Genomic DNA, 20,067 nt, shown 5'->3' on the forward strand with positions numbered 1-20,067 from the left:
ATGGAATGGTCGATCACATAAACCACACAGCTAAACGAGTTATTTAAATGATGGCGCCTATTTCATGTTTTGGAATGTTTTAACATTGGTATCGCTGGCACAAGTAGCATGCAAGCACTAACAACGCCTCATTGTGATTTTCTTCAAACAATGGTCGATCACCCAACCACATAGCTGCATGATTTATTCGACATTTAGTCGAATTGGCGGCTTTTTTAAATTTTGGAATGTTTGAACATTGGTATCGCTTGCACAAGTACCTTCTAGAATTACGCGGTGACCTCTACATGTTTCGAGTAACACTACGCTAGTTTAATGTCAATTTACAAAGTATTTATTCACATTTCAGAACGTTTAATCATGAGACAAGTTAATATGATATCACAGGAAACAATCGCAAATGAATCTAGCAACTTTGCAATCGCTTTTCACAACTTTGTAAGCAGATTGTCGTCGATTTTACGGTTTGGGTTGTCATGACAATGACTTAGGTTAAATATACAAGCAACTCCGCCGACATTCAATCACTTTTTACAGCTTTGCACATCGTTTACTAACATTTTTCCGCCAGCTCATGTGAACAACCGCTAATATAGGCGGATTTCTACTGGCTTTTATTAAATTTATCAACTTCAAAACTGCGCGATTTTATATGCCAACAAGCTCATATATACAAATACATCTACCAATCTTGCAGTCACTTTGCACAAGTTTGCACGGTGCGTTAAAAGCTTAAATCTCAGTACGTGCCGACGGCATCAACAATTTGTTTCTTTGAAGCTTATTATGAATTTGAAAACATTCCATTAATTTAGGAAATTATAAAAATTCTACGATTATCTACGATAAGCGATTGACATAACAGTAACAACGAATGCGGAAACTTTTTTTTTATATTTTTGCCATGTGTCTGTTGAAGCAAAAAGAAAACAAATCCAACACCTTGTTGAGTCATGGAGTCTCCCATGCAAGTACTAACCACGCTTGATTGTTCTTTACTTGTGCTTTACAATGGTCGATTACCTAGCCACACAGCTGCATGGGTTATCCACAATTTAGTCGAATTGGCGGATATTTTATGTTTTAGAATGTTTTAGCATTGGTATCGCTTGCACAAGCACATTCTAAAATTGATCTATGACCTCTACATGTTCCGAGTAACACTACGCTAATTTAACGCCAATTTACGAAATATTTATTCACATTTTCGAACATTTAACCCAGGGACATGTTAATATTATATCACAGGTAACAGTCGCAAATGAATCTACCAACATTACCATTCCTTTTCACAACTTTGTAAGCAGTTTGTCCTCGATTTGTCGGTTCGATGTTGTGATAATCTACTAATATCTGATGCATTTTCGAGACGGTTATTTATTGTTTTGGACATTTAACTGCGTAGTTGTCATGACAATGACTTAGGTTAAATATACAAGCAAATCCGCCGACATTTCAATCGCTTTTTCCAGCTTTGCACGTTGGTTTCTAAAATGTTGCGGTCAGTTCATTTGAACATCCTCTAACTGGCTTTTATTAAATTTATCGACTTGAAAACTGCACGGTTCTATATGCCAAGAACTTAGCTCTTATATACAAATACATCTACCATTCTTGCAATCCCTTTGCACAACTTTGCAGTCACTGTGCACAACTTTTCAAAGTGCGTTAACAGCTTCAATCTCAGTACGTACCGACGGCATCAACAATTTGTTTCTTTGAAGATTATTAGGATTATTAGGATTTCCATTAATTTAAAAAATACAAACATTTTACGATTATCTACGATAAGTGATAGACGTAACAGTAATAACGAATGCAGGATCGTTGTAGAACGACGCAGTTTAAAATCGATGATTGTAATGGAAGGCAGTTGAAAGCAGCCTATATTAGCAGATGTTCACATGAGCTGACCGTAAAATATGAGAAAACAGTGTGCAATGTTGGAAGAAGCGATTGAAATGTTGTCAGAGTTAATTGTGTATTTAACCTGTGTCATAATCATGACATCCCCGCAGTTTGATGTGGAAAACATTGAGTGAACGTCTAGAAAATGCCTCATATATAAGTAGATTATCACAACAGCAAACCGAACAATCGACGAGTAGCAACGGATCCAGACAAAGTGAGGGACATAAAGTGAGGTCAATGCTAAAGAGCGTGAGGGATGTATGAAGTTTCTTGGGAATTCAACTATCATCGACATGCAGAAGGATTTGCCAAGATAGCAGCACCTTTGCATAGAGTAACAGAGTGTTTGACAAAGGAAACAAAGTATGATATTGCTTTTCAAGAATCAAAGAAGTGTCTGATGTCCGCTCCGATACTAGCGTATCCCCATGAAAATGAGCAATATGTGTTGAATATGAATGAAAGTGAAACTGGTATTTGTGCTGTCATATCACAGGTCCAGGATGGAAGAGAAAGGGTGATAGCACATGGCAGCATGTTGCTTAGTAAAGTGGAATGGAACTATCGCATCACAACGAAAATAAATACTGGCATTGGTGAATTTTGTTAGATGCTACAGGCAGTAACTGTACAGTAGGCAATTCACCATCATGACTGATCATACAGCTCTAAGCTGGTTGTTGAGTTTTAAGTGTACAGAAGGTCAACTCGACAGGTAGGTTGAAATCTTAGTAGAATAAAAATATAAAGTAATACACAGGACATGGGAAATCTACGGGAATGATGGAAGGGGAAACATGGCGCTGTGACTTTCAAGGCCGAGAGTGTGCAGGGAATTGCATGATATTCCCACTTGAATGAGGGACACGACAATGTGAATATAAAATCAGGAATGGAAACAATGGATAGTAGATACCGAGAAGATGGACACGAAAATGGTGACCCAGTCACGAGCTGTCAGCATTCACCCAGACATGGGCGGCGATCAGATAAAAGAAGTCTATATTTCTGATGTGAAAATAGGTCCAGTAAAGACGGCAAAGGAATGCAGAATCAGATCGAAATTGGAAAAGATGTCACGGTTGACATACACCGTGAAAGCTTACTGGAGAAATATGAAGCAACTCAGAATAGAGGAAGGCATTTTATATAAGTATGGAGAGTAAGAACCTGGAAAACCGGGTTGTTACCGAATGTCCTACAACTGAAATACATGGTTTTGCAGCTTTACATAATGGTGTAGGTACATTATAACTGTAGGACACATGATAAGGACTGCAGAGAGAGAGAGTAAACCAGAAAAATTACATAATTGGGGACTGATATGCAGTAATAAGAAACAGCGTACTGTTTGTGCAAAACATAGTGTTTTACCTTGGAGGCGTTGATCACCACTGCAGCAGTATAAGGTAGGAGCCCCACTGAAAAAAAATTGTCCTTGATATAATGGGACCATTGCCAGTGACTCCTCGGAGGAATAAAGTTATCTTGGTGGTTGGTGATTATTTTACTTAATGGACGTTCGGGCTTCCAAGAGAAGAAGCAACCAAGTTACCGTGACACATACATTGGTAACACAGTTTAATTTCACGTGATGGTGTTCCCATAGAAATACACTCTGATTAAGAACGAAATTGTTAATCTAGGTTATTTGAAGAAATGTATTATCTATGTGTTAGCATAGTGATTAGCTGAGAAAATTACTCACAAAATATGATGGGTATATTGAGCGTTATAACAAAAAGTTGATAGATTTAATTGGAAAATATATTAAGGTAGGTCAGTCTGATTGGGATTATTATATTTCGACAGTATCCTATAGGAATGCAATACAGGAATCTACCTCATTTACACAAAACTTGCTGATGCTGGGAAAGGCGATTACACTTCCTAATGACATTGCGAAACGGATGTACCTGGGGGAGAAGAGATAATAACAGATTATGTGGAAAAAAGCTGAACAATATTTTGCAATGGATACATGTTAAATTGCAAGATAGTGCAACATGCCTGAAACGACAGTATAGCTAAAGACTTGTTGGGAAGCAGTTGCAAAGATGCGATTTTGTATTTTTTTTCTGCAAAGAAACGAAAACGGAGATCCCCTAAGTTGCAACAAAGATAACATGGCCCCTTCTTAATAGTCGAAAAACCATCAAATGTTGTTTAAAAATACAGTTTGATAACATAAAAAATTAAACAATTTGCTGACAGACAGTGAACCCAAAATAGCGAGAAATGTGTGAAATGTGATCCTGTCTTCAGGTCGGAAAGGCGAGTGAAAGACCACGTGACGCGGCACCATGAAATAATAACAACCGTGAAGGTGATACAGACATTACTGAACAAGACTACATATAGTAAACGAAACGCGAGGAAAGCAGCTGCATCGTCGATATGGATGGGAACGGCTGATACCAGGAAACTGCACAATTATACTATTTCCCGAATCAAGACCTCTCTGGGATGGTTGCGGAATGTCTCCAGTGTCAGAGGGTGAATGAAGGGTAAGGATTGAGAAGAAATAGCGTCGCCGAGGAAGCATCCGGTGATTAAGTGGAAAGGAAAAGATATGGACGTGATGAAACAAGCATATGAGAACGCATGTGAAGGAAGAGAAATAAAACTAGAACCTGACAAGCACAGCCAGACGCGGAGTCGGACCCAGACGCGGCGTAGGTAGAGACTATGCAGCAGAGGTAGTACATCGGGATGCAACCACACAGACCGGGGAGATGCAGAGATGCAGAGATGTTGTGATGAAGACCGTAGGGGAGATCGGCTTAAAGTGAAAACCAGACAGAGTGCATTTTTGTGGAATCGGATGAGGAGAACACAGAATATGACTGCACTATAAACTGTGAGTGAACAAAGTAGTATGGAAAATTCGCACTGCCCTGAAAAATGTTACTATTTAACTATATATATATATATATGTATGTATATCAGTAATTTTAATATAAAAAAAGTAAATTTTTCTTAGTAATAGTTACACCTGTATATATATATATATATATACAGGTGTAACTATTACTATATATATATATACATTTTAATTTTGTGTAACTGAACTTACAATGAACAAAAGTAGTATATATTTTTCTATATTTCTCTATGTTTGTTGTATCCATAAAATACAATCATTATTTTATTTGTTGTCAGAATTATCTCAAACCACATTCCTATTGCTGAGCTGCAGACCAGCATTTTATGTTTGGGGAAATGGATAAATAAATGGCAGCCAGCGTCACCTTGTTAGTGTGTATCTTTTTAATTGAGATAATACGCTTCAGATATTAATTACAACCCAATGTATAACGAATTTCAATTCCTGACGATAATCTTTGTCTGTTTAAAATGCTATGTAATTAACCCTGGTGAATTCAATTTGGAATGATGGGGCATGCATTTTAAAGTAAGTACTTTTAGAACACAGAGACCTTGGTGCGTGAATGAAAAGCACACATATTTGGATACTTAGCAACAACGAATTGCACAACTACAGTCACTAATTTAAGTTGTAGTATATCAGTATTTTTTGGACAGTTGCATGGTGATTGTGGTTGGAATGTGCTGAGGCAAGTGCTGTTGGCGATGAAAACAAATATGATTTCTTTGAGCTTAGGCCCCTATTTTAAATTGGTAGAGCTTGAATAAAAAGTAGTTAATTCCACTGAATTAGCATTCTCTATTCACTGATTTGACCGCTATTTCTAGACAACCAATCCGGTATATTTCCGTCCCTGCCTTGCCTTGTGGTGATATGATTTCACCAATCGATCCCCACCCCTTGAGAGCGGACGAACTGAAAGGGAGAAGATTATAAGATAGACAGGCAATCAGAGACGTCTATTATTGGACCTACATTGAAGATACGCTCCTAGCTCTTGAATTCGGGGTTGCCCCACAAGGCCCTTTCCCGAATTTTATGTCAGAACACTAATACATGCACAAATGTACTTTTGATGATATTTTGGTTAATCTTATGAGAAATTATGCACTAAGCTTGTGTTTTTCAATGTTCATGTGATTTATTCAATTGATCTCATAATTAACACTATTACTATGATATTATCTTTGATTATTTTACTGGTGATGTCTTCCAACAGGATATAGACTGGTCCATTCGTTGTTTATTTTATTTTTACCTGCCCAAGGAAAACCCTAGAAAACACAATAACTGTACAGTAGGCAATTCACTGCAATAAAACTGTTATGTATTCATAAAGACAATCACATAAGTACATGTTGTACACATCAAGAGAATTATTGAGTGAATTCAGTCCAATTTGTTTGTATTTCATCCTCATAACATGAATCGTTCATTTATCAAGCAATATCATTTGTGAATTTACATGTAATGAATCTTTCGACTAATCACATTTGTTCTGCATGGCCAAGTATCCATCATGTCTTTACACCGATTAGTTTGATTATTCTGCAGCCAACATATGTCCTATATTGTTTATATTAAATAATACAAAATATAATAATTATGCAATGTATCCGGCGTCTCAATATTGTACGAGTTGATGAGAATTGTGAAGGCAATGTTGGTCAGGTTACAAATAGGTGACAGCCAATGCTTAGTGACATACTATGCACACTAGGCACTAAAACCACCAAAATAACACCTGATTAAGCAGGAACAAACAATGAGTACAACAACTTTAACTAACAGGCAATGCAAAAGCAACAACCACCCACAAAATATTTGTAACTATGACACATGGATTCTTGGCCAAGCGCCTGAAAAATCAAGTTTACACAAGTGAACAAATTTATATAAAAATATTAAATCCGTATAGTATTCCACAAATTCCACATAACAAAATATATCTACCATAAGCATTATTATGTTAAATAAGCTAGTATTTTGTTTATAAATTAATGACGTAGAAATCACACGATTTCGAATCGGCCAATCAAACACGACCAGTAAACAGGCCAATAATTAAAGAATAAACCCAACTCAACTGCAGAATTTCTGCTGAAACGAGATTTATAATAAATAGTTATTTGAAGGTTAGTATGTGTTGAAATACGTGTGTTAAAATACATATCATATGCCTTTTATGCCATTATAAAACACTTTATCATTGATTCTTTTTCCCAACAAATGGTCGCAAACTACTTACTCAGGTCATCAAAATGTTCTTCCTGTGTCACATCATGCTAAGAGAGAAACACAGATGCATTACACAATGGGATGAATATTAATTCTGCGCTTTATTACGTAAATACATTCCGATGTGTGGAAAATGCACACAGAGTAAATTATGAAGTAGAAAGTCAATATATTATTATTACCATTATTTCCTATCATTGTGATTATTGACTTACCGGCAAATTAGGTGCTCGGACATCATTTACATCTGAAAGTGAAAGTGATTGTAGATCAGGATAAGTGAAATGTTTAATTAACTAAGAAACGAGAATTGATAAATTTATAAACTGAATGTATCAAACCTTGTTCGACAGCTCCACCTTCTAAATCCTGTTGAAAATAATAAATTGGTTTGAAATAATTATATTTATAATCATTCATAGATACAAATATATATATATATATTGCCACAAGAAAACAATACTGTCAAGCCTTTGAAGTAAACGGTCAGCAATCGCAGTGTTCGTATTCGAACGGAAACTCGTTACATGAATTGAATGAAGAAATGTTGATTTAGATCGTTAAAATAGTGCAATAAATGTTAGTTCAAAATGTCTAACTTGACAGTTTATCGCCTCGCATAATGAAATGGAAATTAAAGGCAACGCAAGTCAATTGCTGTTCTTCACCACTAATATTGATGACCAGTAATAATAATAAAGCAAAAATCATTATAGATCTCATGCTTGCTGTAAAGGCTGCAATTATAAATGATAGAACAATTAGTAAACAATAGTTCTGTGTGTCTTCAAATGTGGGTGAATTCGAATCATTTTCCTAACACGTTCAACAAATATATTGGAACATAACATCGTGAAATATCAGTCTATCTAACAATATGAGAGGTCAGACACAGGCATGGCGAGGTACCAACTTTTTCGACTACTATCCTCTTCTCTCATTTTATTTGATTATTCACGCATTTCGTTTGTCTATGTCCATTCATATTACAGTCTTGATTTGCTGAATCAAAAAGGGATCATACGTAATGACGCATGCGCGGTGGTAAAATGTATGTATTTTGAGACACCGTCACATAGTGACATATTAAGAACTCCTCGACGTAGGTGAATTGGCTTCAATTAAAAAAATATGGGAATGTCAAACTGATTTCAATATGGACGTTTATAAAATGATAATTGTAACACTAAGAAACAAAGAAAAACAAAACATTAAAATAATTATTTTGTTACAATAAACTGAATAAAAATAAAAATGTAATATTTGAAAAAAATAACTAAGGTGCGATCTTTTTAATGAAATCCAAATATGTTCTCCTGAGAAATGTACATTTTAGCCCGAAATTTATGGAACCGTATTATTTAGTAAAAAACACACATATAATATGTGGCAATACAGGATTTTCTGTCAAAAATATGTAATCATTGGTTTGTGTTTATTTGGAATGTGGTTAAAACAAGGACACATTCCGTTGAAAGTTCTTGTAATTGAAGGACTATAATTCACTGATCCAGGGAATGTGATGTGAACGTAAATTACGCTTACTACAAATGACTCGTTGCCGTACGGGCAGGCTCAAAACATTCAATATACAATTCAATGACATGTTCTACATAATCCTACGAGCCTTTTCATAGGCCGTCCTTGCAACCGAATACATTTCTTTGATTATTAGCAGGATAAAATTCATTTACTATATACGTGTCCAGAGGCCCCGAATTTCCACTGTATTCCACTGTAAAAGTAAGTGGGTAATATTCAAAAGACAGACGATTTTGAAAAAAACACACATCCATATCAATTATTATTATTTGAAAATTCCAAAATAGTCAGGCGTATTACTTATCATTTTAAAATATTGTATTCGAGTGTGTGTCGAACGGTCAGACGCGTGGAGCTAAGTGCAAAAGCATTTGTGAGTCCAGGTAAGTTCTAATAAGTTCACTCGACTGGTCGTCTAAATAATACATTTTGTAAAATGTTGATAAATAAGTCTGGAATATCTGTAGTACGATGGGTAAGTAATGGCAACGAAACATTTGTTTTTTTTAAATAAAGCACTTGCAAGAATTACAAAAATAAAAACATTGCATAAAGAGTTTGTCATTACTGGAAACCTTTTATGAACGTAACTCAGTGTAAATTAATTGAAATGAAAAGTGGCGAGCTGAATGCAGAGCACGATTATATTTCAGAGGGGAATATTATTAGGTCGAGGACGGATATAAAAGTCCTTGAAAAAACAACCTTAGTATATAGTTTTATATTACTTTGTGGCAACTTGTGCGTGGTTATGTATTTCAACACAGAGATATTTCTCATGCGAAAGGTATTTCTTTGATTGTGAATACATACAAAAACTGGAGACCCGTCTCCCTGGTAAATCTGGACTATAATATATTGCAATATTATATATTGATTTCCGCGTGGAAAAACTTGTCCGGGGCCTGATTTCTAAGTTCCAAACGGTGGTCGTCAAAAACATATTGGTGATTGCGCTTGACTTGTAGATTATATAACGTTACAATAGAAAATAACATTCTTACTAGAGTCTTCGACTCATTGGAATGGAATTAAACATTTGGGGACTTCAAAAACCGGAATACAATTTTGTGGATTCGCTGGTTGGATCAGTGCTAACATTTTATTGGTGGGGCACGTATTAATTCCATTGTAATTATATAAATGACACCCATTTTGCCACCTTATGTGTGTATGAGGTCTGCCAACAACGTGATCCGTGTTAAAGAAGAGCAGTAAAGTATATATACATGTGTGTTTAATGGTTTGATGATATCAGACAGAGAGGTGTGATTGACAGGCTCTATGAACAGTTTTTTGTTATGTTTGTAGCAGTTTTATATATTGCCATGACAACCCATACCAGTTGAGTTTTAATATGGTGTGATTACTAGGTAGAATGGGTATGACATAAGCCAGCTTCGTGATCAATTTCAATGAGTAGTGGGGAATACTAAATATAGTTGCAGTTAAATATTCGACAGTTTCAAACAGAACGACGTGATTGGCAGGCTCTATAAAAAGTTTTCATATTATATTTGGCTTTCGGGCTTCGCAATGCGTTTGAGCTCCTTATGGGGCATATAATGGCAGCATTTCTGTAGGTGATATTCTTGTGTATGAGAGAGATGTAGACGAGGAGTTAGAGGAGTTGGAAATAGTATTAGGCAGATTACGGGCAGCTGGTTTGAAACTCAACCAGATATGTGTAACCAATCCAGACTCAGTGTAATGTATTTGGGTCATATAGTGTCAAGCTATGAAGTAGTGATGAATCCAGACAAAGAAAGATCCATAATAGAGTGACCAATACCAAAGAGCGTGAGGGATGTAAGAACTTTCTTGGGGACGGCGTTCTACTACCAACGGCATGTAGAGGGTTTTGCCAAGAATGTAGTACATTTCAATAGATTAGTGTACGGAGTGTTTGACTGGAAAACAGAGTGTGAGATGCTTTTCAAGAATTAGAGGAGTGTCTGATGGTCGCCCGTTACTAGCGTATCCACAGGAAACAGGGGAATATGTGCTGGATACGGAAGCAAGTGAAAAAGGTATTGGTGCTGTCATATCACAGGTCCAAGATAGAAAGGAAAGTGTGATAGCGCATGGCATCAGGTCGCTCAGTGATGCGAAGAAAAGAATTACTGGCATTGGTGAATTTTGTGAAATACTACAGGCAGTGCCTGTACAGCAGGCAATTCACAATCATGACAGATCATACAGATATAATTTGGTTTTAAGTGTGCAGAAGGGCAACTCGGCAAGTGGGTTGAAGTCCTTGGGGAATACAACTATAATGTAAAACACAATGTGGCAATGTGGTTGGCTGGGGAGACATAGCGCTGTGACTTCCAGGGCCGTGAGTATAGCAGTGAATTGCATGATATCCCCACTTGCACGAGGGACACACAAAGGAAAAAAGTTATCGTGGTGGTTTGTGACTATTTTACCTAATAGATAGAGGCATTTGTGCTTCTAAATCAAGAGGCAACCAAGTCACTGTGGCACATACATTGGTAACACGAAATTTATTAGGTTATTTACAGCAATGTGTTAGCATAGCTATATCAGCTACGAAAATGACTCGAACGACAGTAGGCAATCCAAAATATGATGGTTATATTGAGCGTTATAATAAAACGTTGATAGATTTCATTGCCAAATACATCAAGGTGGTTCAAACTGATTGAAATTAGTATATTCCCATATAGACAGTGTCCTATAGGAATGCGATACAGGAATCTACCTTTATTTACACACTCTAATGAAACCGATGTACCTGAGGGAGAAGAGATAATAACAGATTATGTGGAAAAGCTGAGAAATAATTTGCAGTGGATACATCCTAAATTGTGCAAAACGCCAGAAACGAAAGTATGACTAGAGACTTGTTGGGAAGCAGTTGCAGAGAGGCGATTTTATAAAGATTTCATGCCAAGAAAAGAAAAGAAAAGGGCGATTCGTAGCTGCAACAAAGATGACAAGGCCCATGATTGTCGAAAAACTGTCAGATGCTGTTTATGAAATACAGAAAGAGAAAAGTGGTAAAAAAAAAGATAGTACGTTTTGATTACATACAAAAATCAACAATTTGCTGACAGAGAGTGAACCCAAAATAGCCTGAAATGTGATGCTGTCTTCAGTCCTCCATATTCGAAGCCAGAAAGACCTTGTTTGTATAGTTTAAATAACCCCATGTTTTTTTCCCAATTTTAGCCACATATTGGTGATGAATTTAAGAACTGTTACCGATCAAATCCGATTTCAAATCATATTCTATTGATCAGTTCAATTTAAAGCATGCTTGTTATCCCAAACCATGTTGTTTACTTCATCTATCAGATCTCGTTCCAAAACATTTTGAGTTTGTTGCGCCGTTGAGCATTCTGTGCCATGATCCATTTCAATTCATTTTATTTACTTACATCTAATCGGAAAACACCCAAGGGAGGGCACTGTATGTGGCACAGTATGTCCACAGCTGTCTGCCTTTTACAACCATTAAAACAATTGATCTCTTTGTTGGGACACTCGTTAACAAAAAACTAATTGTAGGAGTCATTTACCGTAAATCAAATACCCCTTACATTGAATTATTTGACAATTCGTCTGTCAATGGCACTGAGTGTATTATTGTTGGCGACGTAAACATCTGCACAACACAACACAACACAGTACCAGATCCGTTTAAACAAGTATGATTTTCTTCCAATAATCAACACTCGAATACTAATAATGAGTCAGACGCGAATTCATCGACCGTTTCCCTTTATTGCGACTTTAGTAAATATGATCTAAACGGCTTTCTATGATACATGATCAATGAGTCATGGCAGTTGGTTTATGACTGCTAAGTCCCAAATGAAGCGTATTCGATATTCTGCAGCACATGTTACAAGTTCTCATTCAGATATCATCATTTGAAATCCACTCGTGATAAGTTTAAATTAAATGGAAAAACCTGGCTTACTAACGGTCAATCAATTCAATTCACACAAAATATGAAATATTTAGAAAACTACAAAAATTCCCAATAACATTAATTTACAAACTGAGTATAGAAAATATTTTAACAAAACTACTCAAGTCGGCAAAAAGACGTTATTACTCTAGCAAATTATGGTCAGTCCAAAGTAATACCAACAAAACTTGGGAGTAATTAATGTAATTTTAAATAAAACATATAGTACTAATCCAGCCCCACGCAGGCTTGACAGTATTACCCCCAACAAGGCGACCTGTGGAGATATAACACCAAGTATAACGAATTATTTGCTAACGTATACGTAAGTTCGTGGGTACTTGGGAGTGATTTTTCTTTGCTTTTTATTATCCAAACAGTCTGGCTATAGACTGTTTTGTAGAATTGTAAATATTGGAACATACTCAAAAAATATAGATAACTGATGCAAACATTCTCTTTTTTGAATGCATAGCAAGATTTAGCAAGCTGTACATAAATAATTAAAAAAAAACATGGTGAAAAAAAGAAATGACGGGATCTCCATATTATGCACTATACTTAACTTTTAACAACATGACAATATATTTACATTTGGAACTATTACAGCCATTTTAATTATGAGCATAAGCAAACTTCTTACTGAGTGAATTGTTATGCAAAATAGCAAATAACTCAGCTTATTTTTAGTGCACATCCCAGAACTTTAAAAAATAGCTCCTAGACGCTTTGACCTTTTGTTTTGAAATTTTCACAAATGATTGACAATCTGTTTATCTTCAAAACGCTGTTTATCTTCAAAGATCCAACGAAGTCAATTACAAAACTTATCAAGAAAGCCGAACAGATCGTTGCGGCGGAAAACCCGAACCAAACCCAGTTGGATGTTTTGGAAGCTACGATAACCGGTATCGACGAGAGGATCCTGAAAATACAAAAAGTAGACGACACGACTCTGGAAAACACTCCTAACCAAGACACGTATGACCAACTTTACGAAGAAGCCGATGACTACAATATTAGCGTAGTGGAGCGCCTAACAAGTTTCAAATGTTATGTACGAAGAGCACAGCAACCATCAGAACCCGTGAATAACCCGACAGATATATCGATAACATCAACACCATCAGATGCGCCAACAACATCACACCGAAAGGTAAACCTGCCCAAACTAGAACTTCCTAAATTCAATGGTGATTTTATGAAATGGACGACTTTCATAGATACATTCAAAGCGTCGGTCGATCAAAATGACACACTTTAAAACGTCCAGAAATACCAGTATCTAATGGCGCAACTAAAAGACGAAGCAGCGAGAACAATAGAAGGGCTATCACTCACCAATGCTAATTATAATAAAGCGTTGCAGTTGCTGAAGAATCGTTATGGCCAACCACATAAACTTATTGCCTGTCATATGGCAGCGTTATGGCAACTACCGAAACCAATTAACAGCCCTGTGAGTATGCGTTCTTTCTATGACTCTATGGAAACTCATATATGGGGCCTAGGCGTTAGGAAAAACCGAGGAAAGTTACGGAGAGCTGCTGGTTCCTATTGTGCTCGACAAATTGCCACAAACCATCAAACTTCAAGTTTCAAGTTTCACGGGAACATGGCGACCAAGCGTAGACAATAACCGATCTAAAAACAGTCTTGTTGAAAGAAATACACGCAAATCAAGCCGCGATCGATTCGACCACCGAAACTGCTACTAACCTTCATGTGGGAACTGGGCCACACTAGAAACACACTGAAAGTTTCCGTATCAGAACTGACTCGACTGACAAACCCGATACAACTCATGTGAAAGTTACACCAACATCGGGACCTATATTGCTGAAACCGGCAAAGACAACCGTCGCCCGTAACCATGTAAACGCGAAATTGAATCTTTTGTTGGACGGAGGGCGCAACGAACATTTATTACAGAAGCAACCGCTCGTCGCTTACGCGTAGAGGACGAAGACTGTGAAACTGAACATCTCAGCTTAGGCAGTTTCGGGAAAACAAACAACGGAATACGTACGAAATTGACCTACTAATCGGGGCAGACTGTTATTGGTCTATAGTTGAAGACCGTGTCATTTATTTATTTATTTATTTATTTATTTATTTATTAACACACAACATCCCTCGGAGGGGATGAAAAGGGTTACAAATCAGATATTAGTAAAAGAAAAATAACCACATAAAGAGTAAGGGAACAAAAAGGCATAAAAAAAAAAAAAAGATAATAAGTTGAATACAAGGAATGTATTACTGGCTTAGTTTATGTAGGTGCTGCTGTCTTGTATTAAAACAGTTTTTTAAATATTGCGCTAAAGGAATTGACATTTTCTCGTCACTTAGTAATGATATGAATTTATTTTCATTACTAAATTTGTCAAAATTTGGTATACGTTTATTAGCTACAATGTAAAGTTTTGATCTTATTTCATTGTAATGAGGACAATTTGTGACAAAATGTTGTTCATCTTCAACATGGTCATTGTCGCACATATTGCAGACTCTGTTTTTAAAATCCAATCCTGTATGCCGGCCTGTTTCAATTTTCAGACAGTGGTTGCCAAGTCTAAATTTTGTTAAGGATTTGCGAAGTTCACTGTTTTTCATAATTGTTAAGTAGTTTTCTTGTTCTATTTTGGTTTTAAAAAGTTTGTAGGTTCTTAGTTTATTTTTAGAATTTGATTTTTTCCTATTGTCATTATTTATTTCATTTTTCCACTCAGTTGTAAACTCTTCTTTTAATTTCTCATCAATTGTTTTTAATTTTGATAATGAGATAATATTTGTTTCATTTAAAAGATAAGAATGGTTAATATTATTTAATATCAGATCAAGTTTTTTAAACCATTTACTTTTAATAATTTTATTGACATAGTATGCTTCTTGAAGTAGAGTATTTGTGGAATTTGCAATACGATTGGCATATTTTATCATTTGTTTCTTAATAAAAGAGTCAAGAGGTAATTTTCCCAATTCACTATATATTGCCATGATTGGTGTATTTTTTGAGATACCAAGAATGTACCGATAGTATGTAAGCTGAACATCCTCTACAATTGATTTTGTAGAGCTTTCTTCTCCCCAAATGTCACTCCCATACACAATAACTGGTCTGATAAGTTTATCAAATAGTGACAGTAGTATGGACATGTCCAGATTACCAGATCCAATTTTGGTCTTTAATGAGAATAAGGCTTTTATTCCTTTTCTTTTTAGGTTTTTCATTGCATCTTTAAATTTACCATTTGGACTCATAGTTAAGCCAAGATAATTGAAATCTTTAACTATATTGATTTCTTTTCCTTCATAAAAGAATATTTCCTTGTTAAGGAGTCTGTTACACTTATTGAATATCATTATTTTTGTTTTATCTGTGTTGACAGACAACTGCCATTTTGATGTGTAGGCTGATAGTTTATCCAAACAGTTTTGTAATCCCCTTTTGGATTTTGAAAGAATCACAATATCATCTGCATAAAGAAGGCAATTAATGGGTGTGTTGTGTAACAGTGTAGGGTCACAATGATCATTATCAAAAATATCAGGCAGGTCATTAATAAATAAATTAAACAGACTTGGGCTAAGGTTGCATCCTTGTTTTACTCCGATATTTGAACAAAATGATTCTGTTAAACCATTTCTTGTTTTTACCTTATATTTCACATCACCATACATATCTTTTATAATTTTGTACATATTACCATTTACACCATTTTTCAACAATTTATAAAAAAGACCTTCATGCCAAACACTATCAAAGGCTTTTTTGAGGTCTACAAAGCAGGCATAAATTTTATTTGATGTTTTCAATTTATTTTTATCATTTGCCTGATGGATGATCTCCTTGTCCTGATGGAGGTATTTATTAATAATAGTTTTCAGGATAAACAGATTGTCTGTTGTCCGACAGTCTTTCCTGAATCCAAATTGTTTATTAGAGAGGATATTATTTTTTTCTAGATATGAAACTAGTCTTGTGTTTAAAATACTATTAAATAATTTACCTAAACAACTTGAAATTGCTATTCCCCTGTAATTAGAAGGGTTCAATTTTGATCCAGATTTGTGCAAGGGTACAATAAGACTAGTATTCCAAGAATCGGGGAATTTGCCAGACATGAACACTATGTTAAAAAGTTTTTGTAGTGCGTCTGACAGGTAATAACCACCACATTTAAAAACCTCATTACTGATTTTGTCTTCTGCTGATGACTTATTATTAGAGGTCGTAGACCTACCGCCGTTGCATCCAAGTTAGGATACCTACTGCCCGGACCGTCTAAATTGAACTACGTTTCTGTATTAAACGCGATCGTCAGAAGAACGTTTAGTCACCAAGTACTGGGACTTAGAGTCCATTGGTATTTCAGCCACTCACGACTGTTAAGCGTCCGTAGGGGTTTTTAACGCCATAGGGGCCTACATTACAGTATATTTCGAAGTTTTCATTAGTTTTTCGTAATTATTTTGCATGTAATGAACGTATTACACAATTTTGTAGAAAATTTATACATATTCTACCAAAAGTGAGATAGTATACCAATTGTTTTAATATTTTTTCTTCTCAAACAGTATTGGTGCAATTATCCATACATTTACGCCGAATTACGAGTTTTCAGTTACCTAGGGCGCACATACAAGGTCGCCATTTTTTTTTATTTTCTCAGAACGCGAAACCTGCAGACCGGATTTCAGATCGGCATACGATAAAATAGGTGTACAGAGAGGTGACATAAAGCAACACAGTACAGGTGAGTTATTCATAATTAGTGGAAATTCCAGCATATGAAAAACGGGCAAGTGAATCAGTCTGATTGTCTGACCGACGGATCTATTCGCTGGAACGGCAGTGTCCCGGGCGCACTGTACAGTACAGGCCAAGTGGTACGGGCTGTGTCAAGCAATATTCGAGCCCGCGAAATATTCCGTGTTCATTGTATTACTTTGTAGTATGTTATTAGTTTGATTCATGTCGACCTGAACAGCGCAATGTACTTTGATTACTGTCGACTCACTGACAGTACCCGTTTACAACTGAAAAAAAATCCGTCAAGATATCGGGCAACACAACATCTTGCGCTAAACTATCCGACTGTTCGCTACCATTTTGAAACAAAACTGAGAGATCCTGGAAAACCAGTGAGAAGGGATTTGCTTTACTCTAATGTACTCTTATGTTAACTCCTTATTCCACACACACAAAATGACCCAAAATTCATTTTTGGGTAGTTTATAATTGGTTCCTTTGACAGAAACATCCCATCATATCTGAAAAATATGTTCGTTGACCTATGTTGAAAAAAATCATATGTAGTCTCGGGGGGGGGGGGCAACGTATGGTTGTCGCAAAATATTGGAAATTCTGTCGGTAGCTGGTAAATTGGAAAACTGGTAGCCCATAATAATTTTTAGTAGCCAACATTTGTGGTTCAAGTCATAAACAGATGTGACTGTCAATACTCATTTCATGAATGATATCCAGTTTGTTGTTCCATACTTTGTTTTGATGATAAATTCTAGTTTTATAAATTTCTAGTAGTCCTATTGGGCTACTAATGTTCAACAATGGTGGCCCCTGGAGAAGAACTGGTAGCCTATGTGCCTTAGACTACTGTTAATTTTTAGCCTTGAAAATTATATGTAGTATTGGTAGTCAAGTAAAATAAATGTAGTGGCCACCTGGCTACCAAGAAAATATTTGTTGTGGCCAGTCTGAAAATGTGATTGCCACAGCTACTTAGAGGGCTGCTTTAGAGTTCTCAAATCACTAATGAACCAATCACATTCATAGTGGAGGGTTTAAATAGCAAGTATTGACCAACTATTTTTCCTGCTTTTTTTCTCAAGTAAACCTTGTTTATATATTTTTTTTTATTGCATGCCTTTTAGGGAGGGGGGTATCCTTTAAAACAATACATTTGTCAGAGAATTGGCCAGAATGTTGAGTTCAAGCATAAAATATGTATAAATGTTAGTAACAAGTGTAAATGTGTACCTCCCTAAAATGTGAAATATCCCTATTCTAAAACACAGGCTCCAGGTTGTGAGTCATTATAGGCTTGTAATAAGGAGAGGTACCTATAGCTCTGTCACATGTTTGCTGAAATTATTGGTTCATTTGATTTTCTAATTGTTTACTAATTTGTTTTATTCCCTTAGGTTTCAGCATGCCTAATTTAGGCTCTGTGATCTCTCCAACACGTGAAAAGTACAAGGTCATGCTTGATATTTTGTCTAAGCAAAAAGTCTTGACAGACTTACCAAAGGGGCCAATCAGAAGGAGTGTTTACAAAACACTTCACAAAGCTGACCATGGCTACACTGTTGATAATACAATTTATCCTTTGACTGGGAAAACAACTGAACTGATTTTATTTAATGGTAGAATTTTGGTGCCAAAGGAAGATGTGTCCAAAGTAGTTATGTACTACTATACTACAATGAAAGGGTCAGGTGCACGTGCAATTCACTATAGACTCAATTCAGTGTTTGCAGGGATCAGTGAAAAGGTAGTCCAAGTGGAGTTGAACAAAAGTAAAACACATGGTAGAGAAAAGCCCATATTTGATGGGAAGGCACCCTTAGTACCTGTGACAGCACAGTCTGTAATGGATATTCATCAGATAGATCTCATAGATATGTCCAAACATCCATGTGAACGGAACGGCATTACATACCGCTACATTCTAACTTTGGAGGACATATTTTCAAGGTTTATATTTTTGCGCGTGCTTTGTCCAACAAAGAACCAACTACAGTTGCTGAAGTTCTACTTCCCATTTACAATTCCTATGGTCCCCCCAGAATACTTCAATGTGATCAGGGCAATGAGTTTAAAGGCGATCTCCCTATACTGTGTAGCAGTTTCAATATACGGATGATCAGAAGTCGAAGTAGACATCCTCAATCTCAGGGGAAGGTATGTATTATATGGGTGTGCATGCATGCATGTGTGTGTGTATGTATGTATGTGATGATTGGTGGTGGGGGTTTATCGGTGTCAATCCAGGCTGTTTCTGTGTAATTTTCAGTTAAACATTGAATTGTTGGTTGTTGTCGGGTAGTGCATTTTTGAATTTCATGTAAATAAACAATTCAACTAGCATTTTTCTTCTTTAAATTTATAAATTGCTTGTTGAACAGTGGTTGGTACAATCCAGTATAAAATTATTGATTGCAAATTTCTAATCATTCTTTGATGTATACTACTTTTAGGTTGAGCGTTCCCATCGAACCATTAAATCTCGACTAAGATTTGATGAATTTAGTAAGCTATCTGAAACAAAAGGTATAGAATGGGTGGACAGTGTTCCAGCATGTGAACAGCTGTACAACAATACATATCACCAAGCTATAAGTAAGTGATTGGTATTTGAACTTGTGTTATTTGTTCCCACTCATACCATGGTGCACGTATAGGAACACATGTTTATTAATTCTCATACATGATTTTGTACAAAGACCTGATGGTTTACAATACATAATGATATGAACATGAGTAATTTATAATTTGTTTAGATTTAAATGATAACTGGCC

At 36.0% G+C, this 20,067-nt stretch overlaps 1 protein-coding gene across 1 annotated transcript; it reads left to right on the plus strand.

Moving 5' to 3' along the window:
- Window positions 1-17,175: 17,175 nt before the first annotated feature.
- On the plus strand, window positions 17,176-19,349 carry LOC146735454 (uncharacterized). The gene is made up of 3 exons (XM_085505860.1): window positions 17,176-17,281; window positions 18,690-19,135; window positions 19,335-19,349. The coding sequence occupies exons 2-3, from the start codon at window positions 18,698-18,700 to the stop codon at window positions 19,347-19,349; spliced, it is 453 nt and encodes a 150-aa protein (XP_085361986.1). The 5' UTR covers window positions 17,176-17,281; window positions 18,690-18,697.
- The last annotated feature ends 718 nt before the right edge of the window (window positions 19,350-20,067 follow it).

This window comes from Saccoglossus kowalevskii, chromosome 12 (genome assembly GCF_978046115.1).
Source record: "Saccoglossus kowalevskii chromosome 12, keSacKowa6.1, whole genome shotgun sequence".
Classification (NCBI taxonomy): domain Eukaryota; kingdom Metazoa; phylum Hemichordata; class Enteropneusta; family Harrimaniidae; genus Saccoglossus; species Saccoglossus kowalevskii.